Source organism: Pan troglodytes, chromosome 15 (genome assembly GCF_028858775.2).
Source record: "Pan troglodytes isolate AG18354 chromosome 15, NHGRI_mPanTro3-v2.0_pri, whole genome shotgun sequence".
NCBI lineage: Eukaryota > Metazoa > Chordata > Mammalia > Primates > Hominidae > Pan > Pan troglodytes.
Window position 1 is genome coordinate 68,450,481 of NC_072413.2, and position 22,111 is coordinate 68,472,591.

A 22,111-nucleotide genomic window follows, 5' to 3' on the forward strand; every position below is an offset into this window, starting at 1 on the left:
CTATGGACTTTCTTTCAAACTGTGTCTTATTGTTATTAACCCTTACTGTTTTCATAACAGTTTAGGCACAGAACTGACATGACATCCCTTTGCATGAGTTTTCCAAACCGTGGCCACGTGAACTAAGCCATCTGATTACTGGGTATATCAGCATCTAGATTATGCAAAACTATGTGAACTTATTTTTGTTCCTGCTGATGCAAGTGCCTGGTGGGTCAAGTCCGGAGCACGGACGCATGACAAGGTATGGCTTCCATGAAAAGAAAACAACGTCACACTACTTCTCTTTCTGGTGAGTTGGACATCTCTATAGAAGGTTGAGGACTGTCATTTGTTTAGGTAAAGACATTAGAAAGGGATTTTTCCCTTTGTACTGAAAGCAGAGATGGTGCAGGACCTTTCATAGGTAACTTCCCAAGGCAGTAGTACAATCAAACCCTGTGACTTGATGCCACAGACGACACATATAAGCCTCTCACAAAGGTCATAAATGGTCCCGACACTGAATCTTATGGTACAAACACTTGCCACATCACCACATGTTATGGATGGCCCAGAAGTCAGCCCTGTGCAACTTGGATTTGCTCACTTGCTCCTCTCATTAGACTGATAGGTACCAAAGATTACATGGTGATAGCATGGTGAGTATTCAAAAAATGTGGAATAACTTGGCCAGGTGACGAAATCAAGTCCTATAGCTGCCAAAACCAAACTAAATTGATATTCTGCAATCTATTCTACTCCTTCGGATTGACAGGGGCACATATAGATACACAGATGCCAATATGACGGAAGACAAAGCACAACAAACCCCAATCTGTAGGGTCACAAGTTTCACTCTAACGTTATTTGTGAACCACACTGGTCTTTTTATCTTGTGTGGTGACAAGGTCTATGAAGGGTTCCCACCTACATGGTCAGAATGATGGGGACTCAGATACCTAACACTTTGCCACCAGGTACTCCTCCTTCAATGCCAGCCAAATTATAAACTTGGGCTCCTTCGTTTATAAAGTAGTGATACACAAGCGTACTAAATGAGATTTTATAGAAAATCCACTTATATGTCACAATTCTAAGTTCCTTTCCAGCTGAGATCCATTTTCCCAGGCTTTGGAACTTATGAGAGGGAAAGGGCAATTCTCAATGTTTCCATAGTAATAGAACAGGAGTCAGTATTACTATGCAAGCACTGAGAAGACTCCAATCAGAAGTGAACAGTTTAGCCTCTGTTGTACTTCAGAATCACCATGTCCTGGATACAATGACAGCCCAAGAAGGAGGAGCTTATGCAATCATTGGTGAGGAACCCTGTTTATGTGTAAATCACTAGGGACAGATAGAATCTAATCTGAACTTTTTGAAAGACAAAATAAACACTCTTCATCTTATAAATGAGGCTAAACCATTCAATTGGACTGACCCATTGCCAGTGATAGGAGATTGGTTGAATGCAGTATGGGTAAATGTGTTTAGATTTGTTCTTTTCTGCTTATTAATTCTCCTTCTAATCTGTGTTCTTCTCTCCCTTTGCAGACCCCTTGCCACTCAGCTACTAACACAACTCTTCTCTCCACAAACACTAACTCAGCTTTTAATTTGAAACTGTTAGGGAAGTTTCAGACAGGGAAAATAAAGGAGTTAAAAGTTTGCTGCTCTAAAATATGCCAAATTAGTATATGATTACTTCAAAGCTCAAAGCACTTTGGAAACTGTATTTCCAGAAGTGACTATCTGACCTGCCTTTTCCCACATATAGCAAGCCATAAAAATTCCATGGAGAAAGATGCCTTCCCTGTACCAGGACAAGAAAATAACCCTATCCCCAAAGATTGGAAATTGTTGCTTCAGTAGACCTGTACAAATAAAGTAACTCTTATCTCTCCCTAGCTTTATAACTCCTCCTCCCTACTAATATATCTCCTAGTGACTTCCCTGGAATTCACTGTCCCTAGCTTAGATCCTTTTGTCATTTCTTGACAAATATATTGTTCTTTTTCTAAAGGTAAAAAAGCTTTCTGCTTTAGCCATTATTTTGGGTCTTCACACTCTTGAGAGGATATCTATATATATGAGTTCTTCAAGGGGCACACAAACAAGTGGCCATGGTGGCAGAGATACAGGTACACTGGGCTCAATAGCATGGACTCCCACTTGCCAAGAGAATTAATCAAGACACTTCTGCCATGAATGTCCAACTTGCCAGTGACACAGATCAAGGCTGAGTTTCTGGGAAGGTACAATTCTTCGAGGAAACCAAAGAGCAAATTAGTGAGACATTGACTACTTTGTGCACCTTTTATCCTGGGAGGGCCAGAGATTAGTTCACACAAGAAAATATACATATTCTAGTTATGATATTGTCTGCAGAACTTGAGCCGGCACCACTACTGGGGGTATATGGATTGTGGGATCTTTAAGCATGGAATCTCGTGCAACTTGGCATATGAATAGAGGATTCATTCACTCTTTAGTGTATGAGGTGCAAGAATGGCATGTAGCAATGAACTATATTGTTTGTATCATATATCAAATATTTAGTAGCATCTATTCTTCTAGACTGCTTAGAATGGCCTGCAGAAGGCAGGGCCAGAGTGCCAGCTCAGAAACAATATTCTGAAAGAATAGAATTGAGTGCCAGCCTTCACAATGCATTGTGTATATTTAGTCAGAGATTCCTACATGGTGTTGTATATGCAATAGAAAGAATATATGGGGCCCAGAACCAAGGAAGAGAAGCTGGGTGGCCTCACTTATCATCACACTTGATGATCCACTGATCTGCTTCCCTCCCTGCAACTATCTGTTCTCTAGGCAGGTCTTGGTCCACAAAGAGAATGCATCTTTGCCAGGGGACCCAGTATAAGTCCCATAGACCTGCAAGCTGCCCTCAGGGCATCTGGGACATCTTCTGTCCAAGGACAAGCAGGTAAAAAGAAGAGTCATTTTGGCAGGAGTAATTGACCCTGGATAGCAGGGGGAGGTAAGGCTGCTGAGCCCCAGTAGAGGCATGGAGGATTATATGGAGAAACTAGAGGACTCACTTGGGAGCCACTTGGAACCACCCAACGCAATGGTAACTGTGAATGGATATGTGCAGCAGTGTTGACCTCCTGAGATGAAGGTGCAAAAGATTTAAAACAAACATTACAGCAAGTGCTCTGGGTCCTCCCTGACTCCCACTTTTGTCCTTTTTCTTTTTCCTTCTTCTCTTTATTTTTTTAAAGTTAAAATAAAATTAATGTTATAAAGGTGGGGTCTTGCTATGTTGCCCAAGCTGGTCTCAAAGTCCTGGGCTCAAGCATTCCTCCCACCTTGGCCTCCCAAAGTACTAGGATTATAGGCATGAGTAACCGTGCCCAGCACCCTTCCCACAACCCCCCCTTTTTTTTTTAACTGTATATCTCTCACAGCCCATGGCTATCCAAAAACCCACAAGGTTTGTAAAGACAGTTCTCAGAATTATTGTTCTGTTGGTTATTAGACTCCAAAGAAGGGACAAGGAAATATGAATAGTCTCCATCTACAAGCTTTGGTTAAGGTGAACACTGATGGTAAAATTGAAAGGACAAGGACAGCTACCCAAAACATTCCCATCTTGTAAAAACCTTGACACTGCTTCACTTGTGACATCAACTGGTCTTCAGGTACTCCCTCATGTAGTTCAATTGAATAATGCCTTTAACCTCTGTCTGAGTCACTTAAAAAAAACTGGTCTCAAGTGATATCTATATCTATATCTATATCTATATATATCTATATCTATAGATATATATATATCCTTGGGTGGAGAGATAAGCCCTGCTCTTGGTCTCTGATTCTTTTCTTTTTTTCCCTCATTTAAATTTTTATTCTTGATTTCCAACTTTTATTTTAAGGTCAGCGGTACATGTGCAGGATAGGACGTGCAGGTTCATTACATAGGTAAACACTGTCACGGTGGTTTGCTGCACAGATCATCCCATCACCTGACTTTCTTTCAGAGCATGGTGGTTGCATGCTTTGACTTTTTTCTAGGTACCCTTTTGTCAGACTGAAGTCAGCATTTTCCTTCCATCTTTCAGAGTTCTTTAGATGTGCAGAGAGTTTAGGCAACTTTCCTAAGGTGGGACAAGACTCTTCTATTATCTCAAATTTCTTCTACTACGGAAACTCCTATTCAACCCAAACACCTGGCCAGATCTGTGTAGACATATGGTCTGGTGCAACGTTGATCGATCTGTTAAATTCTTAAGTGGTGTGATTTCATCAGGAATAAATTTGAAATGCACTGCCTTTGGTTACTTGGGACATGTCAAACTTGTGCATTTTTGTGTCACCTTAGAAGAAAAGGGTAGCAGAATAGCCGACACTCCACGAATAACTTACTTTAATTGGTATGAAGAAACCAAGAAAAGAAATATTTTGAACAGTCTCTAGTCTTGAGTCCTGTTTCCAACAACTTCCATGGTCTTCCTTTCCCAAAGGCCTCCTCCCTTCTGTCTACCTCAGTTTATGCCTCTGATTCTCACCTCCCTTCTATCCTGATCCCTATCTTCTTAAAGTCCCCCTTGCTTCTTTTCTTCCACATCTCCAGCTCCCTCTTATTATTTGACCTGGAACATCACCTCTTGTTGGATATGATAAGCCTTAAAAACAAGGGAGAAGTTTTTAAAACACACCCAGACACACACACACACACACACACACACAGTGTGTCACTCTTTCACTCAGCTGGAGTGCAGTGGTAGGATCATGACTCACTGTAACCTCCAGCTCCTGGTCTCAAGTGATCCTCCTGCCTCAGCCTCCCAAGAAGCTGGATCTATAGAGATACACTATTACACTTGGCTGATTTAATTTTTTTTAGAGACAGGGTCTTGCTATCTTGCCCAGGTTGGTCTTGAACCCCTGGCCTCAAGTGATCTTCCTGCCTCAGCCTCCTGAGTAGCTAGGACCACAGGCACATGCCACCATGCCTAGCCAATTTCTTTATATTTTGTGTTGACAAGGTCTCACTATGTTGCCCAGGCTGGTCTCGAACTGATCCTCCCTCCTCAGACTCCTGAATTGCTATGACTGCAGGTGTATGCCACCATGCTTGGGTATTTTTTTTTTATTTTTTGATAGTTTATAGAGATAGAGTCTCACAAGGTTGCCCAGGTTGGTCTCAAACTCCTGGCCTCGAGGAATCCTCCCACCTCAGGCCCCCACATTGCTGGGATTATAGCCATGAGTCACTGTGCCCGACCTTAGTGCACTATTTCTGAAGTGATTCTTCCTGTTTCCCTTTAGGTAAGATTTTGTGTCTGTACATTTATCAGACTGTCAGTTCCATCCTGTAATTTATAGATAGGCTGGGCTTAGGCAATTCCTGGAGATTTAAAATATGATGTCCCATACCTTTAATTTCCAGATAAATTGAGAAGTGATTTATCAGTGAATAATGACCCTTTCTGTAATAGTTTAACGGTAAAGACAAAAAGCCAGAGAAATTACATATGGGATTCCCCAGGCTTAACACAATGCAGAAATACTGAGAATAATGAAAATGATAGCAGACAGCATGTACCAAGTGCCGAAAATGTTTCAGGCTTTTCTAAGTGCTTTCTTTTGATTGTCACAATGCTTTGGAAAAGTACATTTCAACTGGGAATGTAAAATGTGGACCTTGAAACTCTGAAATATTAAGACTTTGCCTATAATCACACAATCAGCAGTTGGTAGAACCACTGTTGAAATTCAAGGAGCCTATGACACAAAAGATTTTTAAAATCTTCCTACCATATAAGTGCCAAAGTAGCCTTTTATGTTTATTTGTTTAACACTAACAATAAAATGGACAAATAGCAAACATCTCAAATGTAACCAATCAGAAAAAGACCTTAAGGCTGGGTGCGGTGGCTAACGCCTGTAATCCCAGCACTTTGGGAGGCCCAGGCAGGGGAATCACTTGAGGCCAGGAGTTTGAGACCAGTCTGGCCAACATGGTGAAACCCTCTCTCTCCTAAAAATACAAAAATTAGTCAGGCATGGTGGTGTGTGCCTGTAATCCCAGCTAGTCAGGAGATTGAAGCAGGAGAATTGCTTGAACTCAGGAGGCAGAGGTTGCAGTGAGCCAAGATTGCACCACTGCATTCCAGCCTGGCAGCCTGGGCGCCAGAGTGAGACCCTGTCTCAAAAAATAAGAAAAAGAAAAAGACCTTAAGAGTGTTAAAGCAAAGCAAATGTACATTAGTGCAAACAGGATTTGCCACAGGGGTATCTAGAAAACATTAGACCCCAAATCTTACATGAGTACAAGTCCTCTTGTTAGTGAATCTAGGAGTTTCTGCCATCATCTATAGAAGTATTGAGAATATGACCAGACATGAAATGTTAAGTAAATTTAAACACACAGACCTTTTTAAATTGCCAAGTGATTTTATTTCAAGATGACATCAGAATTGCTAAAAGATGATGTAATTGTCAGAGTGACTATTGATTATATCTCCCAGTAAGTGTCAATGTAATTTACTCCATTGTGTGGGCTCTTTCCCTTTCTCTTCCCTAACATTGTATTGCTTGTGAAAAGCCACCAAAGAGAAGCAAAACCACAAAAAGGATGTAATGAATACATATTAAAACTAGTGCTCGGTTTGTATTTACAAGTATGCTGCCTGCAATACGATATTGTTTGTCAGGTGGAGGGCCACTATCTATACTACCTCCTTTTCCTCTCAGTTCACATGTTGGTGGTTGCCACTCATGCAGACAATGACAATGTTTTTTGTTGTTACATACTCCTTTGTAATTGCATGTTTTAAGATCACACTCAAAATGCAGGTCTTGATAAAAAGTACAATTGCGTTTAAGACAGTAGCTCCCTGGGCCACAGGTTGCACCATCCACTACCAGCCCCATTTCTGGCAAGTCTGTCCCCTGGTGTGCTTCATAGCCAAAGCATTTTTCTTCTTTTATGTCGTGTACTAATATATTACAAAATGTAGTGTGCTCACCTCCACTGGGAATGTGGCTGACACTGCTACAGTGCAACATTCCACAAAAAACATCATCTTCTTCACATGGAAAAGGTCTACTTCCCCCTCGCTGTAGAATAACCCCACAGTTTCCAAATCGGTTACCAATCCTATTCAATTTTTGATAGCACGCTGGGGAACCGTCTTTCACTTGGTAGCCAAAAAGGGCTTGACACTGCATATCACGGTCACTGCAGTTTCCTCTTATACAAACAGATACTGCTGAACATGGGGTTCCATCCTGGATGTAGACGTCATTTGGACACTCTTCCTTTTTCCCATCACAGTATTCCGGTAGATCACATATACCACCCAAGTCCCTGCAAACCACTCCAGGGGCAGCATATTTACACTTATGGCAGCAAAGTCCTGTATTGCAAACACTGCCAAGAGAAAGGGTACAAGAGGTCTCACAACATCTATCACTGGCACAATCTTTAAGGGAGCCACAGTCACATTCTTCCCTCTGATTTTTGATCTTGTCTCCAAAATGAGGAGCTACGTACGGAAAATTAGTGTATGGAACATTTGGAGCACTCAAACAAGGATCCCATTGATTAAACTTGCGTTGAATTATCTCATAAGAACAATTGCTCATCATATCATTAAGATCAGGAACAGGAGCCATGAGACAGTTGGTTCGTCGAAAACAATAACAACCAACAGAATCATGTGTCAAGCCCATGTTATGACCTAGTGCATGTGCTGTAACACATGCCCCCCTAAATAGGTGATACCTCATTATATACACAAACATTGCTCCCCAGTTGGGGTTGCATATTCCGTCAAAGCTGGCATAACACTCACTGTTTCCAAGTCGATTTGATGTAAAAACAACTGAGGTATCATGTGAAATTTCTGAATACAAATTGTGATATTTCCACACACCAAACAGTTCTACAGCAACGTGGCCCGGCCTGCTAGCAGAAAATAGTACTGCATCCTTTTGATTCCATATGCACAAAACACGTATATAGACATTTAAATAAACTGGTTTGAAAATGGTATGTATGATGCTGTTAATAATCACTACATTCTCTATTATGTGTGACACATTAGGGTTCCGCATGAATAATCCACGAGTAACCGTGTAGTGAATTTTCAAGTTTTTTCTATGATGCCTCCACAAATAAACGTGGCCTGCTCTGGGAGTTTCAGCCAGTTTTACCTTTTCAGATTCTTGATCTATCTCTTCCCCTTCAGTCTTACATCTACTAGCCTCTCCTGGTCTTTCTTCTGACACAAGCAGAGATACTACATGCTCAAATTTGGAAGAAGCCTCCAGGGGTTTGATTTCGTACGTCAAGTCATCCACCTGCAGCATGCCATGCAGACCTCCACGGCAGGTGTCCAATGTGGCCACAGACCCAGGAACCCCTTCCAGGTAGCAGTCATAGTAACAGTCTCGTGGGACAAAAGGGTAGTTCTCCTGCATGGCCCCTTGGTCATTATCAGTAAAAACAGGTAAATGTCTGGGCATCATGTTCTTCTTGAGCTTCATGTGAATCACGTGTCTTTGGCCCCGGAAACGCATGCTGTAAGAGAGCTGGTCTGGCATCTCAACTCCACCCCTCTTGTGGGGCACTTTCCTGGGGATCACAATTTCTGAGGAAGTGAAGCGCCATCCTGGTGGGTCATGAAAACAATAGACCTGGGACAAGAGTGCCCAGAGGACAGGCAGCCAGAGAGCACCTGTCAAGGGGTCCTGGACCCAGGCAGGTCCCATGAATAAGGAAGCCTTTGACCAAAGAAAATGCAGTCAAATGGGAGGCAGAAAGAGGATTCCTCAGTCTTCAGCCTTCTCCTCAGGGCAGTTATGAGGAAGGCAGAGTGAGTCTGCAGGCTTGGCACCCCCTGATAGGCAAGGGGTAAGAGTTAGGCTATTACATAACAATGGTGTGCTCATCAGGGGAGGCTGTTTTCAGTGAGCTGGAGACGTAGGCCAGGGGGCAAAGGAAGAGAAAAAAATGGCAGGAATTGAGAAAAGCAGTGTATAACTGAGCTGAAATGTCCCTTGTCCTCTAAGGGAAGTCATAAGTGGGGTTTGATGAGTAAGTGGGTTTGATGCAAGTTTACGACACTTAAGGACATTTTTCTCAAGCCTAAATGAGGGAAGGACTCAACATGTAATTAAAAGAGGGAAGCATATACAATGATAAGGAAAGTAGAAACTTCTTAAAAGAATTTTGAGGATAGACTTAGAGGTTATAGAAATCAAATGGAGCTGAGGGTAATGGATGAACTGGAGAGTAAAATGTCATGAGAAAAATTAGGGTGTGTAACTATAATTTCTTATCAAGTTAAACATATACCTACGCTTTGATCCAGCAATTTCAGTCCTAGGAACTTACCACATAGTCTTGTCTATGAATGTTCATGGCAGTATTATTCATAAATGTATTCTACAATCTGGAAACCAAGAACCAGTCCTTGATAGGTGAATGGATAAACAAACTGATATATTCATTCATTGAAATACTCCTCTGTTATAACATGAACAAACTTCTGAAACATGGAAGATCATGGTTGAATTTCAAAGAAATTATGAGACAAAGAAGCCAGACCAAATGGAGTAGTTTATGTTTTAATTTGTATGAAGTTCTAGGATACTTCATATTAATCTATGGAAATAGAAATGTAATTATTAGTTTCTAGATGTGTGAGCAGGGGAATGGGGCATAAAAGGACCTTTCTGGAAAAAGGTAAAGTATCAGTCAAATATCTTGATTGCAATGGTGATTTCAAATAAAAGCTCATCAAGCTGCACCCTTAAAATCTGTGTATTTTATCATAAGCTAAGTACACCTCAAGAGTTAATTTTCTATAAAGGATCTGACTTTAGCTTCTTTCTGACTCAATCCAGAATTAGCACATCATGAAATTATCTCAGAAACCATCTGCCTTTCCTTTTCAAAAATAGTTTTAACATAGAATTGCATGAAAACAGACTCAATTTGGTATAAGGAAGTTACCTACAGCAGCTTACCTCATTTATTTTTCTCCTCTTATGAGTCATACCTTTTAGTTGGGAGGATTTACACAAAGTAATATTTAGAAAAGAAGAATATATTAATATTTAAATGTGTGCAACATTGAAAGATTTGTTTTAAATTCAGTGCAGTCAGAAATACTTTAAAAGTACAAGAATGAGTTGATCTCAGCCTGAAATTAACTGGCCACAATAAAAAAAATAATAATTTCTAGAAGAAAGTAATGTAATAAAAGTAGAAAGAGGAATAAAAGTAATTGTAATGGTAAGAATTATAAAATGTACTAATTTATACATTATATGTATATTAAGAATTATTGAAAAATAGGAACAGATAGAAAGGATTGAGCCCTTTGGGGAGGAGTAATAGCTAGTTATCCATTTATTATTTGATATGACGGGAAATTTTGACTGAAATCTGTAAGAATGGGGATGACATGAGGGAAGTGATATTAGAAAGATAATTAGGCTGCTTTTTATATTCAGGTACTGTTTTCAGCAATCTGTCAAACCGTTTTTGTCCTCTGCTCTCACACTGCAACAACAATCAACACTAAAGAAGACTTCTGTGACCAAAAGTGTTTTTGTTTTTGTTTTTCACACACACCAAGCAGCAGATACCAGCTGTGTGTCCTTCAAATCAATTCTGACACCATCTACCTGGGTATAGTGTCAGATTCCCCAGGTTAGGCATCCAGTCCCCACCTTCAGCTACCAGTCACATGTGTAGGCCTCCAGAACTTCTGATCAACAAGCTTCAATTTGGCGTTCCCATGACTCCTTTTTGGAGTTTGGTTAATTTGTTGGAATGGAACTCAGGAAAACACTTACGCTTACCCAGTTATTATAAAGGGCATTATATACGATACAGAAGAAGAGATGCATAGGGTGAGGTATGGTGCAAGGGGCAGAGAGCTTCCATGCCCCCCTTGTGCACAGTCATCAAGGAGCCCCCACATGCTCAGCTATCCAGAAGCTCTCTGAACCCTACCCTTTTGAGTTTTTATGGAGGCTTCATTGCATAGGCATGATTGACAACCACACAGAAATGTGATTGGAAAAAGTGCATGGTTTAAATGCAGCAAGGCCTGTCTGTTCAGTCTTGGCCTCTGTGTTTACCATTCTTCCTTTAGGATATTGGGTAGGACCCCCTCTGGAATGAGGGTCTTCTGCCCCATAATCAGATTAGTCCTGCCTTGGATAGGTGAAAAAGGACAGGAAAAGGTCAGAGAGAGAAAGAGGGATTCTGTTTCTTCAGGTCTGTTTCTGAGGCCTAAAGCACTCCAACATTAATTATAACAAAACTATAACAAGGTTGTGGGCATTGTAAGCCAGGAACTATGGATGAAAACCTGTGTGTGTATATATATGTGTGTGTGTGTGTGTGTGTGTGTGTATATATATTATATATAAAATATATATATATATATAAAATCATAATATCACAGATACTGAAAATATACAGCCAGGAAACCCCCTAGTCACAATGTTGTATAAATTAGCAGACTATTTCAATGACGTGAAGAGGACTGTTTGGGGGTACACAGAAGTTCTAGAAATGAGTTACGTTTGAGTAATCGTGTGTGTGTGTGTGTCTGTGTGTGTGTATTGTGTTTAGTCTTTTAAAAATCTTCTTGAATTTAGTTCTCTCTTTGTGTGTCTCATCTGGCTTTTCATGAATTAGTATGTATTATTTTTGAAATCATAGATGTTTTAAAAAGTTTTAAGTGAGAGTGACATCAGTAAAATATCAGGCTGGAAAACTGCAAGCTCTCCTTCCCCCATAGAAACATTGAAAAAGAAAAAACCTAGAAATTCAGCTATCTGAATCAACTGTGTAAGAGCTTTGGAAAAAAATTCAAAGGTTTACAACAAACAAACAAACATACATCAAGAAAATGCCATCTTCAAAATACTCCAATAATTAAAGAAACCTTTGCCAAAACATTAGTTAATGCAAGCTAAAGGAACAGCATCTTTACTGAGCACACAAAACCAGATAGTCTTGACTAAATTTGTTTGGAAAAATATCTAAACAAACGCCTTATATCCTTCAACAACTAAACTTTTCAAAAGCATTACCGGAAGGAATGAGAATATGTTCTCAGTTACCACATTGTAATAATCAAATACCCTATTGTCATAAACAACAAAAAGTACAAAGTATACAAAGAAACAGTAAGACATGGCTTATTCAAAAGAACAAAATAATTGACAGAAATCATCCCCAATAGAACCTAGACACCAGACTTACTAGACTAAGTCCATAAAACAACAGTTTGAAGTATAGTCAAAGAGCTAAGGGAAAACATGGACAAAAAAAAAAAAAAAAAAAAACCCAGAAGAATAAAAAAACTAATATATGAACAAAATAAGCATTTTTAACAAAGAAAATTACAAAAAGGGAATAAATGAAAATTCTGGATCAGAAAGGCACAGTAACTACAATGAAAAATGTAGTAGGGTTGCTCAACAGCAGATTTGTTCAAAGAGAAAAAAAGTCTTCTTTTCTTGAAAATACTTGAAGATAGGACAATTGAACTTATCTGATCTAAGTAGAAGAAACAAGAAGGAATGAAGAAAAGTATACAGAACATAAAGAAATAGTGAAACACCATCAAGCTAAACAACATATGCATTATGGGAGTCTTAGATGGAGAAGAAAACCCAGGCTGAGAATTTTCTGTCTTTATGCTCTGCTTCCCTTTTAGTGATAAACTGTCTTTAAATTCTTTCTTTCTCGGGGAGGAGCCAAGATGGCCGAATAGGAACAGCTCCAGTCCACAGCTCCCAGCGTGAGCGATGCAGAAGATGGTGATTTCTGCATTTCCATCTGAGGTACCAGGTTCATCTCACTAGGGAGTGCCAGACAGTGGGCGCAGGTCAGTGGGTGCATGCACCGTGCGCGAGCCAAAGCAGGGCGAGGCATTGCCTCACTTGGGAAGTGCAAGGGGTCAGGGAGTTCCCTTTCTGAGTCAAAGAAAGGGGTGATGGACAGCACCTGGAAAATCGGGTCACTCCCACCCGAATACTGCACTTTTCCGACGGGCTTAAAAAATGGCGCACCACGAGATTATATCCCGCACCTGGCTTGGAGGGTCCTATGCCCACGGAGTCTCGCTGATTGCTAGCACAGCAGTCTGAGATCAAACTGCAAGGCAGCAGCCAGGCTGGGGGAGAGGCGCCCGCCATTGCCCAGGCTTGATTAGGTAAACAAAGCAGCCGGGAAGCTCCAACTGGGTGGAGCCTACCACAGCTCAAGGAGGCCTGCCTGCCTCTGTAGGCGCCACCTCTGGGGGCAGGGCACAGACAAAGAAAAAGACAGCAGTAACCTCTGCAGACTTAAATGTCCCGTCTGACAGCTTTGAAGAGAGCAGTGGTTCTCCCAGCATGCAGCTGGAGATCTGAGAACCGGCAGACTGCCTCCTCAAGTGGGTCCCTGACCCCTGACCCCTGAGCAGCCTAACTGGGAGGCACCCCCCAGCAGGGGCACACTGACACCTCACATGGCAGGGTATTCCAACAGACCTGCAGCTGAGGGTCCTGTCTGTTAGAAGGAAAACTAACAAACAGAAAGGACATCCACACCAAAAACCCATCTGTACATCACCATCATCAAAGACCAAAAGTAGATAAAACCACAAAGATGGGGAAAAAACAGAACAGAAAAACTGGAAACTCTAAAAAGCAGAGCGCCTCTCCTCCTCCAAAGGAACGCAGTTCCTCACCAGCAATGGAACAAAGCTGGATGGAGAATGACTTTGACGAGCTGAGAGAAGAAGGCTTCAGACGATCAAATTACTCTGAGCTACGGGAGGACATTCAAACCAAAGGCAAAGAAGTTGAAAACTTTGAAAAAAATTTAGAAGAATGTATAACTAGAATAACCAATACAGAGAAGTGCTTAAAGGAGCTGATGGAGCTGAAAACCAAGGCTCGAGAACTACGTGAAGAATGCAGAAGCCTCAGGAGCCGATGCAATCAACTGGAAGAAAGGGTATCAGCGATGGAAGATGAAATGAATGAAATGAAGTGAGAAGGGAAGCTTAGAGAAAAAAGAATAAAAAGAAATGAGCAAAGCCTCCAAGAAATATGGGACTATGTGAAAAGACCAAATCTACATCTGATTGGTGTACCTGAAAGTGATGGGGAGAATGGAACCAAGTTGGAAAACACTCTGCAGGATATTATCCAGGAGAACTTCCCCAATCTAGCAAGGCAGGCCAACGTTCAGATTCAGGAAATACAGAGAACGCCACAAAGATACTCCCTGAGAAGAGCAACTCCAAGACACATAATTGTCAGATTCACCAAAGTTGAAATGACGGAAAAAATGTTAAGGGCAGCCAGAGAGAAAGGTCGTGTTACCCTCAAAGGGAAGCCCATCAGACTAACAGCGGATCTCTTGGCAGAAACCCTACAAGCCAGAAGAGAGTGGGGGCCAATATTCAACATTCTTAAAGAAAAGAATTTTCGCTCCCTCTCCCTCTCCCTCTCTCTCTCCCCACGGTCTCCCTCTCCCTCTCTTTCCACGGTCTCCCTCTGATGTGGAGCCGAAGCTGGACTGTACTGCCGCCATCTCTGCTCACTGCAACCTCCCTGCCTGATTCTCCTGCCTCAAACTGCCGAGTGCCTGCGATTGCAGGCGCGCGCTGCCACGCCTGACTGGTTTTCGTATTTTTTTGGTGGATACGGGGTTTCGCTGTGTTGGCCAGGCTGGTCTCCAGCTCCTAACCGGGAGTGATCTGCCAGCCTCGGCCTCCCGAGGTGCCAGGATTGCAGATGGAGTCTCGTTCACTCAGTGCTCAATGTTGCCCAGGCTGGAGTGTAGTGGCATGATCTTGGCTCGCTACAACCTCCACCTCCCAGCCGCCTGCCTTGGCCTCCCAAAGTGCCGAGATTGCAGCCTCTGCCTGGCCGCCACCCCGTCTGGGAAGTGACGAGCGTCTCTGCCTGGCCGCCCATCGTCTGGGATGTGAGGAGCCCCTCTGCCTGGCTGCCTAGTCTGGGAAGTGAGGAGCGCCTCTTCCCGGCTGCCATCCCATCTAGGAAGTGAGGAGCGTCTCTGCCCGGCCGCCCATCGTCTGAGATGTGGGGAGTGCCTCTGCCCCACCGCCATGTCTGGGAGATGAGGAGCGTCTCTGCCCGGCCACCCCGTCTGAGAAGTGAAGAGCCCCTCCGCCCAGCAGCCACCCCGTCCGGGAAGTGAGGAGCATCTCCACCCGGCAGCTGCGCCGTCCGGGAGGTGGGGGGGCAGCCCCCGCCCGGCCAGCCGCCCCGTCCGGGAGGGAGGTGGGGGGCAGCCCCCGCCCAGACAGCCACCCCATCCGGGAGGGAGGTGGGGGCCAGCCCCCGCCCGGCCAGCCGCCCCACCCGGGAGGGAGGTGGGGGGTCAGCCCCCGCCTGGCCAGCCGCCCCGTCCGGGAGGGAGGTGGGGGTCAGCCCCCGCCTGGCCAGCCGCCCCGTCCGGGAGGGAGGTGGGGGTGCGCCTCTGCCCGGCTGCCGCCCCGTCCGGGAGGTGGGGGGCGCCTCTGCCCGGCCACCCCTTCTGGGAGGTGAGGAGCCCCTCTGCCTGGCCGCCGCCCCGTCTGGGAGGAGTACCCAGCAGCTCATTGAGAACAGGCTATGATGACGATGGCGGTTTTGTCGAATACAAAAGGGGGAAATGTGGGGAAAAGATAGAGAAATCAGACTGTTGCTGTGTCTGTGTAGAAAGAAGTAGACATAGGAGACTCCATTTTGTTCTGTACTAAGAAAAATTCTTCTGCCTTGGGATGCTGTTGATCTATGACCTTACCCCCAACCCGGTGCTCTCTGAAACATGTGCTGTGTCCACTCAGGGTTAAATGGATTAAGGGCAGTGCAAGATGTGCTTTGTTAAACAGATGCTTGAAGGCAGCATGATGGTTAAGAGTCATCACCACTCCCTAATCTCAAGTACCCAGAGACACAAACACTGCGGAAGGCCCCAGGGTCCTCTGCCTAGGAAAACCAGAGACCTTTGTTCACTTGTTTATCTGCTGACCTTCCCTCCACTATTGTCCTATGACCCTGCCAAATCCCCCTCTGCGAGAAACACCCAAGAATGATCAATAAAAAAAAAAAGAGTGAAAAAAAAAAAAAGAATTTTCAACCCAGAATTTCATATCCAGCCAAACTAAGCTTCATAAGCAAAGGAGAAATAAAATACTTTACAGACAAGCAAATGCTGACCGATTTTGTCACCACCAGGCCTGCCCTAAAAGAGCTCCTGAAGGAAGCGCTAAACATGGAAAGGAAAAACTGGTACCAGCCGCTGCAAAATCATGCCAAAATGTAAAGACCATCAAGACTAGGAAGAAACTGCATCAACTAACGAGCAAAATAACCAGCTAACATCATAATGACAGGATCAAATTCACACATAACAATATTAACTTTAAATGTAAATGGACTAAATGCTCCAATTAAAAGACACAGACTGGCAAGTTGGATAAAGAGTCAAGACCCATCAGTGTGCTGTATTCAGGAAACCCATCTCACGTGCAGAGACACACATAGGCTCAAAATAAAAGGATGGAGGAAGATCTACCAAGCAAATGGAAAACAAAAAAAGGCAGGGGTTGCAATACTAGTCTCTGATAAAACAGACTTTAAACCAACAAAGATCAAAAGAGACAAAGAAGGCCATTACATAATGGTAAAGGGATCAATTCAACAAGAACAGCTAACTATCCTAAATATATATGCACCCAATACAGGAGCACCCGGATTCATAAAGCAAGTCCTGAGTGACCTACAAAGAGACTTAGACTCCCACACATTAATAATGGGAGACTTTAACGCCCCACTGTCAACATTAGACAGATCAACAAGACAGAAAGTCAACAAGGATACCCAGGAATTGAACTCAGCTCTGCACCAAGCAGACCTAATAGACATCTACAGAACTCTCCACCCCAAATCAACAGAATATACATTTTTTTCAGCACCACACCACACCTATTCCAAAATTGACCACATACTTGGAAGTAAAGCTCTCCTCAGCAAATGTAAAAGAACAGAAATTATAAGAAACTATCTCTCAGACCACAGTGCAATCAAACTAGAACTCAGGATTAAGAATCTCACTCAAAACCGCTCAACTACATGGAAACTGAACAACCTGCGCCTGAATGGCTATTGAGTAAATAACGAAATGAAGGCAGAAATAAAGATGTTCTTTGAAATAAAGATGTTCTTTGAAACCAATGAGAACAAAGACACAACATACCAGAATCTCTGGGACGCATTCAAAGCAGTGTGTAGAGGGAAATTTATAGCACTAAATGCCCACAAGAGAAAGCAGGAAAGATCCAAAATTGACACCCTAACATCACAATTAAAAGAACTAGAGATGCAAGAGCAAACACATTCAAAAGCTAGCAGAAGGCAAGAAATAACTAAAATCAGAGCACAACTGAAGGAAATAGAGACACAAAAAACCCTTCAAAAAATTAATGAATCCAGGAGCTGGTTTTTTGAAAGGATCAACAAAATTGATAGACCGCTAGCAAGACTAATAAAGAAAAAAAGAGAGAAGAATCTAATAGATGCAATAAAAAATGATAAAGGGGATATCACCACTGATCCTAGAGAAATACAAACTACCATCAGAGAATACTACAAACACGTCGACGCAAATAAACTAGAAAATCTAGAAGAAATGGATAAATTCCTTGACACATACACTCTCCCAAGACTAAACCAGGAAGAAGGTGAATCTCTGAATAGACCAATACCAGGATCTGAAATTGTGGCAATAATCAATAGCTTACCAACCAAAAAGAGTCCAGGACCAGATGGATTCACAGCTGAATTCTACCAGAGGTACAAGGAGGAGCTGGTACCATTCCTTCTGAAACTATTCCAATCAATAGAAAAAGAGGGAATCCTCCCTAACTCATTTTATGAGGCCAGGATCATTCTGATACCAAAGCCAGGCAGAGACACAACAAAAAAAGAGAATTTTAGACCAATATCCTTGATGAACACTGATGCAAAAATCCTCAATAAAATACTGGCAAAACGAATCCAGCAGCACATCAAAAAGCTTATCCACCATGATCAAGTGGGCTTCATCCCTGGGATGCAAGGCTGGTTCAATATACACAAATCAATAAATGTAATCCAGCATATAAACAGAGCCAAAGACAAAAACCACATGATTATCTCAATAGATGCAGAAAAAGCCTTTGACAAAATTCAACAACTCTTCATGCTAAAAACTCTCAATAAATTAGGTATTGATGGGACGTATTTCAAAATAATAAGAGCTATCTATGACAAACCCACGGCCAATATCATACTGAATGGGCAAAAACTGGAAGCATTCCCTTTGAAAACTGGCACAAGACAGGGATGCCCTCTCTCACCACTCCTATTCAACATAGTGTTGGAAGTTCTGGCCAGGGCAGTTAGGCAGGAGAAGGAAATAAAGGGTATTCAATTAGGAAAGGAGGAAGTCAAATTGTCCCTGTTTGCAGATGACATGATTGTATATCTAGAAAACCCCATTGTCTCAGCCCCAAATCTCCTTAAGCTGATAAGCAACTTCAGCAAAGTCTCAGGATACAAAATCAATGTACAAAAATCACAAGCATTCTTATACAACAGCAACAGACAAACAGAGAGCCAAATCATGAGTGAACTCCCATTCACAATTGCTTCAAAGACAATAAAATACCTAGGAATCCAACTTACAAGGGATGTGAAGGACCTCTTCAAGGAGAACTACAAACCACTGCTCAAGGAAATAAAAGAGGATACAAACAAATGGAAGAACATTCCATGCTCATGGGTAGGAAGAATCAATATCGTGAAAATGGCCATACTGCCCAAGGTAATTTACAGATTCAATGCCATCCCCATCAAGCTACCAATGCCTTTCTTCACAGAATTGGAAAAACTACTTTAAAGTTCATATGGAACCAAAAAAGAGCCCACATCACCAAGTCAATCCTAAGCCAAAAGAACAAAGCTGGAGGCATCACACTACCTGACTTCAAACTATACTACAAGGCTACAGTAACCAAAACAGCATGGTACTGGTACCAAAACAGAGATATAGATCAATGGAACAGAACAGAGCCCTCAGAAATAACACTGCATATCTACAACTATCTGATCTTTGACAAACCTGAGAAAAACAAGCAATGGGGAAAGGATTCCCTATTTAATAAATGGTGCTGGGAAAACTGGCTAGCCATATGTAGAAAGCTAAAACTGGATCCCTTCCTTACACCTTATACAAAAATCAATTCAAGATGGATTAAAGACTTAAACGTTAGACCTGAAACCATAAAAACCCTAGAAGAAAACCTAGGCATTACCATTCAGGACATAGGCATGGGCAAGGACTTCATGTCTAAAACACCAAAAGCAATGGCAACAAAAGACAAAATTGACAAATGGGATCTAATTAAACTAAAGAGCTTCTGCACAGCAAAAGAAACTACCATCAGAGTGAACAGGCAACCTACAAAATGGGAGAAAATTTTCGCAACCTACTCACCTGACAAAGGGCTAATATCCAGAATCTACAATGAACTCAAACAAATTTACCAGAAAAAAACAAACAACCCCATCAAAAAGTGGGCGAAGGATATGAACAGACACTTCTCAAAAGAAGACATTTATGCAGCCAAAAAACACATGAAAAAATGCTCATCATCACTGGCCATCAGAGAAATGCAAATCAAAACCACTATGAGATATCATCTCACACCAGTTAGAATGGCAATCATTAAAAAGTCAGGAAACAACAGGTGCTGGAGAGGATGTGGAGAAATAGGAACACTTTTACACTGTTGGTGGGACTGTAAACTAGTTCAACCATTGTGGAAGTCAGTGTGGCGATTCCTCAGGGATCTAGAACTAGAAATACCATTTGACCCAGCCATCCCATTACTGGGTATATACCCAAAGGACTATAAATCATGCTGCTATAAAGACACATGCACACGTATGTTTATTGCGGCATTATTCACAATAGCAAAGACTTGGAACCAACCTAAATGTCCAACAATGATAGACTGGATTAAGAAAATGTGGCACATATACACCATGGAATACTATGCAGCCATAAAAAATGATGAGTTCATGTCCTTTGTAGGGACATGGATGAAATTGAAAAACATCATTCTCAGTAAACTATCACAAGAACAAAAAACCAAACACCACATATTCTCACTCATAGGTGGGAATTGAACAATGAGATCACATGGACACAGGAAGGGGAATATCACACTCTGGGGACTGTTGTGGGGTGGGGGGAGGGGGGAGGGATAGCATTGCGAGATATACCTAATGCTAGATGACGAGTTAGTAGGTGCAGTGCACCAGCATGGCACATGTATACATATGTAACTAACCTGCACAATGTGCACATGTACCCTAAAACTTAAAGTATAATAAAAAAATAAATAAATAAAAATAAAAATAAAAATAAAAAATAAAAAAAATACTTTCTTTCTTCTAGCATTTACTCTAAGCAGTTGATAGAAGCCATACAGGTTATTAATATTTTGCTTAGATATTTCTATGGCCAGATGTCTATATATATATATATATAAAATGTATTACTTTTATTTTATTTGGTTGTTTTTTATATATGTGTTTATATGTGTGTGTGTGTGTGTATATGTGTGTATGTATATATATAACAGAAATATCTAAGCAAAATATTAATAAAATATTTTTGTCTATATATTCATGTGTACATATATACCATATATATGTAGTCTATCTATCTATCATCTATCTATCATTTGATTGTTTGTTTTTGTAGAGACAAAGTCTCACTATATTGCTCAGGCTGGTCTTGAACTCCTGGCTCAAGCAATTCTTCTGCCTTAGCCTCCTAAAGTGCTGGGATTATAAGCATGAGCCACCATGCCTGGCCAGTGCATTGCTTCATTGCTTTTTAATTATTTTTCCCACAACGTCCTCTGTCATGAGGATAATTCAGCCAAGTTTATTGCCACTTTATAACAAGGATGACCTTACCTTCAGTTTCTAATAAGATATTTCTCATTTCCATCTGAGACCTCATCAGAAAGGCCTTCATTGTCCATATTTCTGCCAATATTCTGTTCACAAGCTCTTAATCTTTAAGACTTAGGTGAGAGATAAGCAGGAACAAACCAAACTCAAAATTGGCAAAATTGGCAAACTAAAAAGGAAATAATAAAGCTCAGAGAAGAAATAAACAAAAAAAGACTAAAATAAAGATCAATGAAATGAAGAGCTGGTTTAAAAAACAAAATCCACAAGCCTTTATCTAGACTAAGAAAAAAAGAGAGAGAAGGCTGAAATAAATAAAACACAGATGAAAAGGAGATGTTACAACTGATAGTACAGGAATATAAAGGGTCATAAGAGACTATTATGACAACAAATTTCATAACACAGAAGAAAGGGATCAATTCCTGGACAGATATAACCTACCAACATTAAATTATGAAGAAATAGAAAATTTGAACAGGCCAGTGATGAGTGGGGAAATTGAATCAGTAATACATGAGCGAGGAAACTGAATCAGTAATAAAAAGTCTTTCATCAAAGAAAAGCTCAGGAACTAATGTCTTCAGTGCTGAATTCTACAAACATTTGAAGAGCTAATGCCTATTCTCCTCAAACTATTCCAGAAAACTGAAAAGGAATGAGTATTGCCAAACTAGTTTTACCAGGCCACTACTGCCCTGATTCAAAAACCAAACAACACAGCAACAACAACAAAAACAACAGGCCAACAAAAACTCCTTGATGAATGTACATGCAAAAATTCTTCGTAAGGTGTTAGCAATCCAAATCCAACAGCATATTAAGAAGACTATTCAATATGATCAAGTGGGATTAATGCCAGTGATGCAAGATGATTTAGCATACACAAATCAACAAATGCACTACACCACGTTACAAGAAAGAGTGACAGAAACCATGTGATATTTTAATAGATGCAGAAAATAATTTGACAAGATTCAACATCCTTTCATGACAAAATTTCTCAACGAATTAGGTACAGAGTTATGCACCTAAACGCAATAAAGACCATATATGACAAACTCCCAGCTAACATCATAGTGAACAGGGAAAAGCTCAGGAA

The 22,111-nt window shown here is 41.4% G+C and overlaps 1 protein-coding gene across 2 annotated transcripts; it reads right to left on the reverse strand.

Moving 5' to 3' along the window:
- Positions 1–6,382: 6,382 nt before the first annotated feature.
- LOC467495 (disintegrin and metalloproteinase domain-containing protein 20-like) lies at positions 6,383–21,701 on the reverse strand. 2 transcript variants are annotated; one of them, XM_054666673.2, is made up of 2 exons: positions 21,013–21,701; positions 6,383–8,852 (listed from the first exon to the last, which is right to left on the reverse strand). In XM_054666673.2, exon 2 carries the CDS (start codon positions 8,722–8,724, stop codon positions 6,529–6,531), a length of 2,196 nt encoding a protein of 731 aa, XP_054522648.1. In that variant the 5' UTR covers positions 8,725–8,852; positions 21,013–21,701; the 3' UTR covers positions 6,383–6,528. The 2 variants fall into 2 exon arrangements, with proteins under 2 accessions (XP_054522648.1, XP_009426343.1); XM_009428068.5 differs by having other exon boundaries at positions 6,383–8,927.
- Between the last annotated feature and the right edge of the window lie 410 nt (positions 21,702–22,111).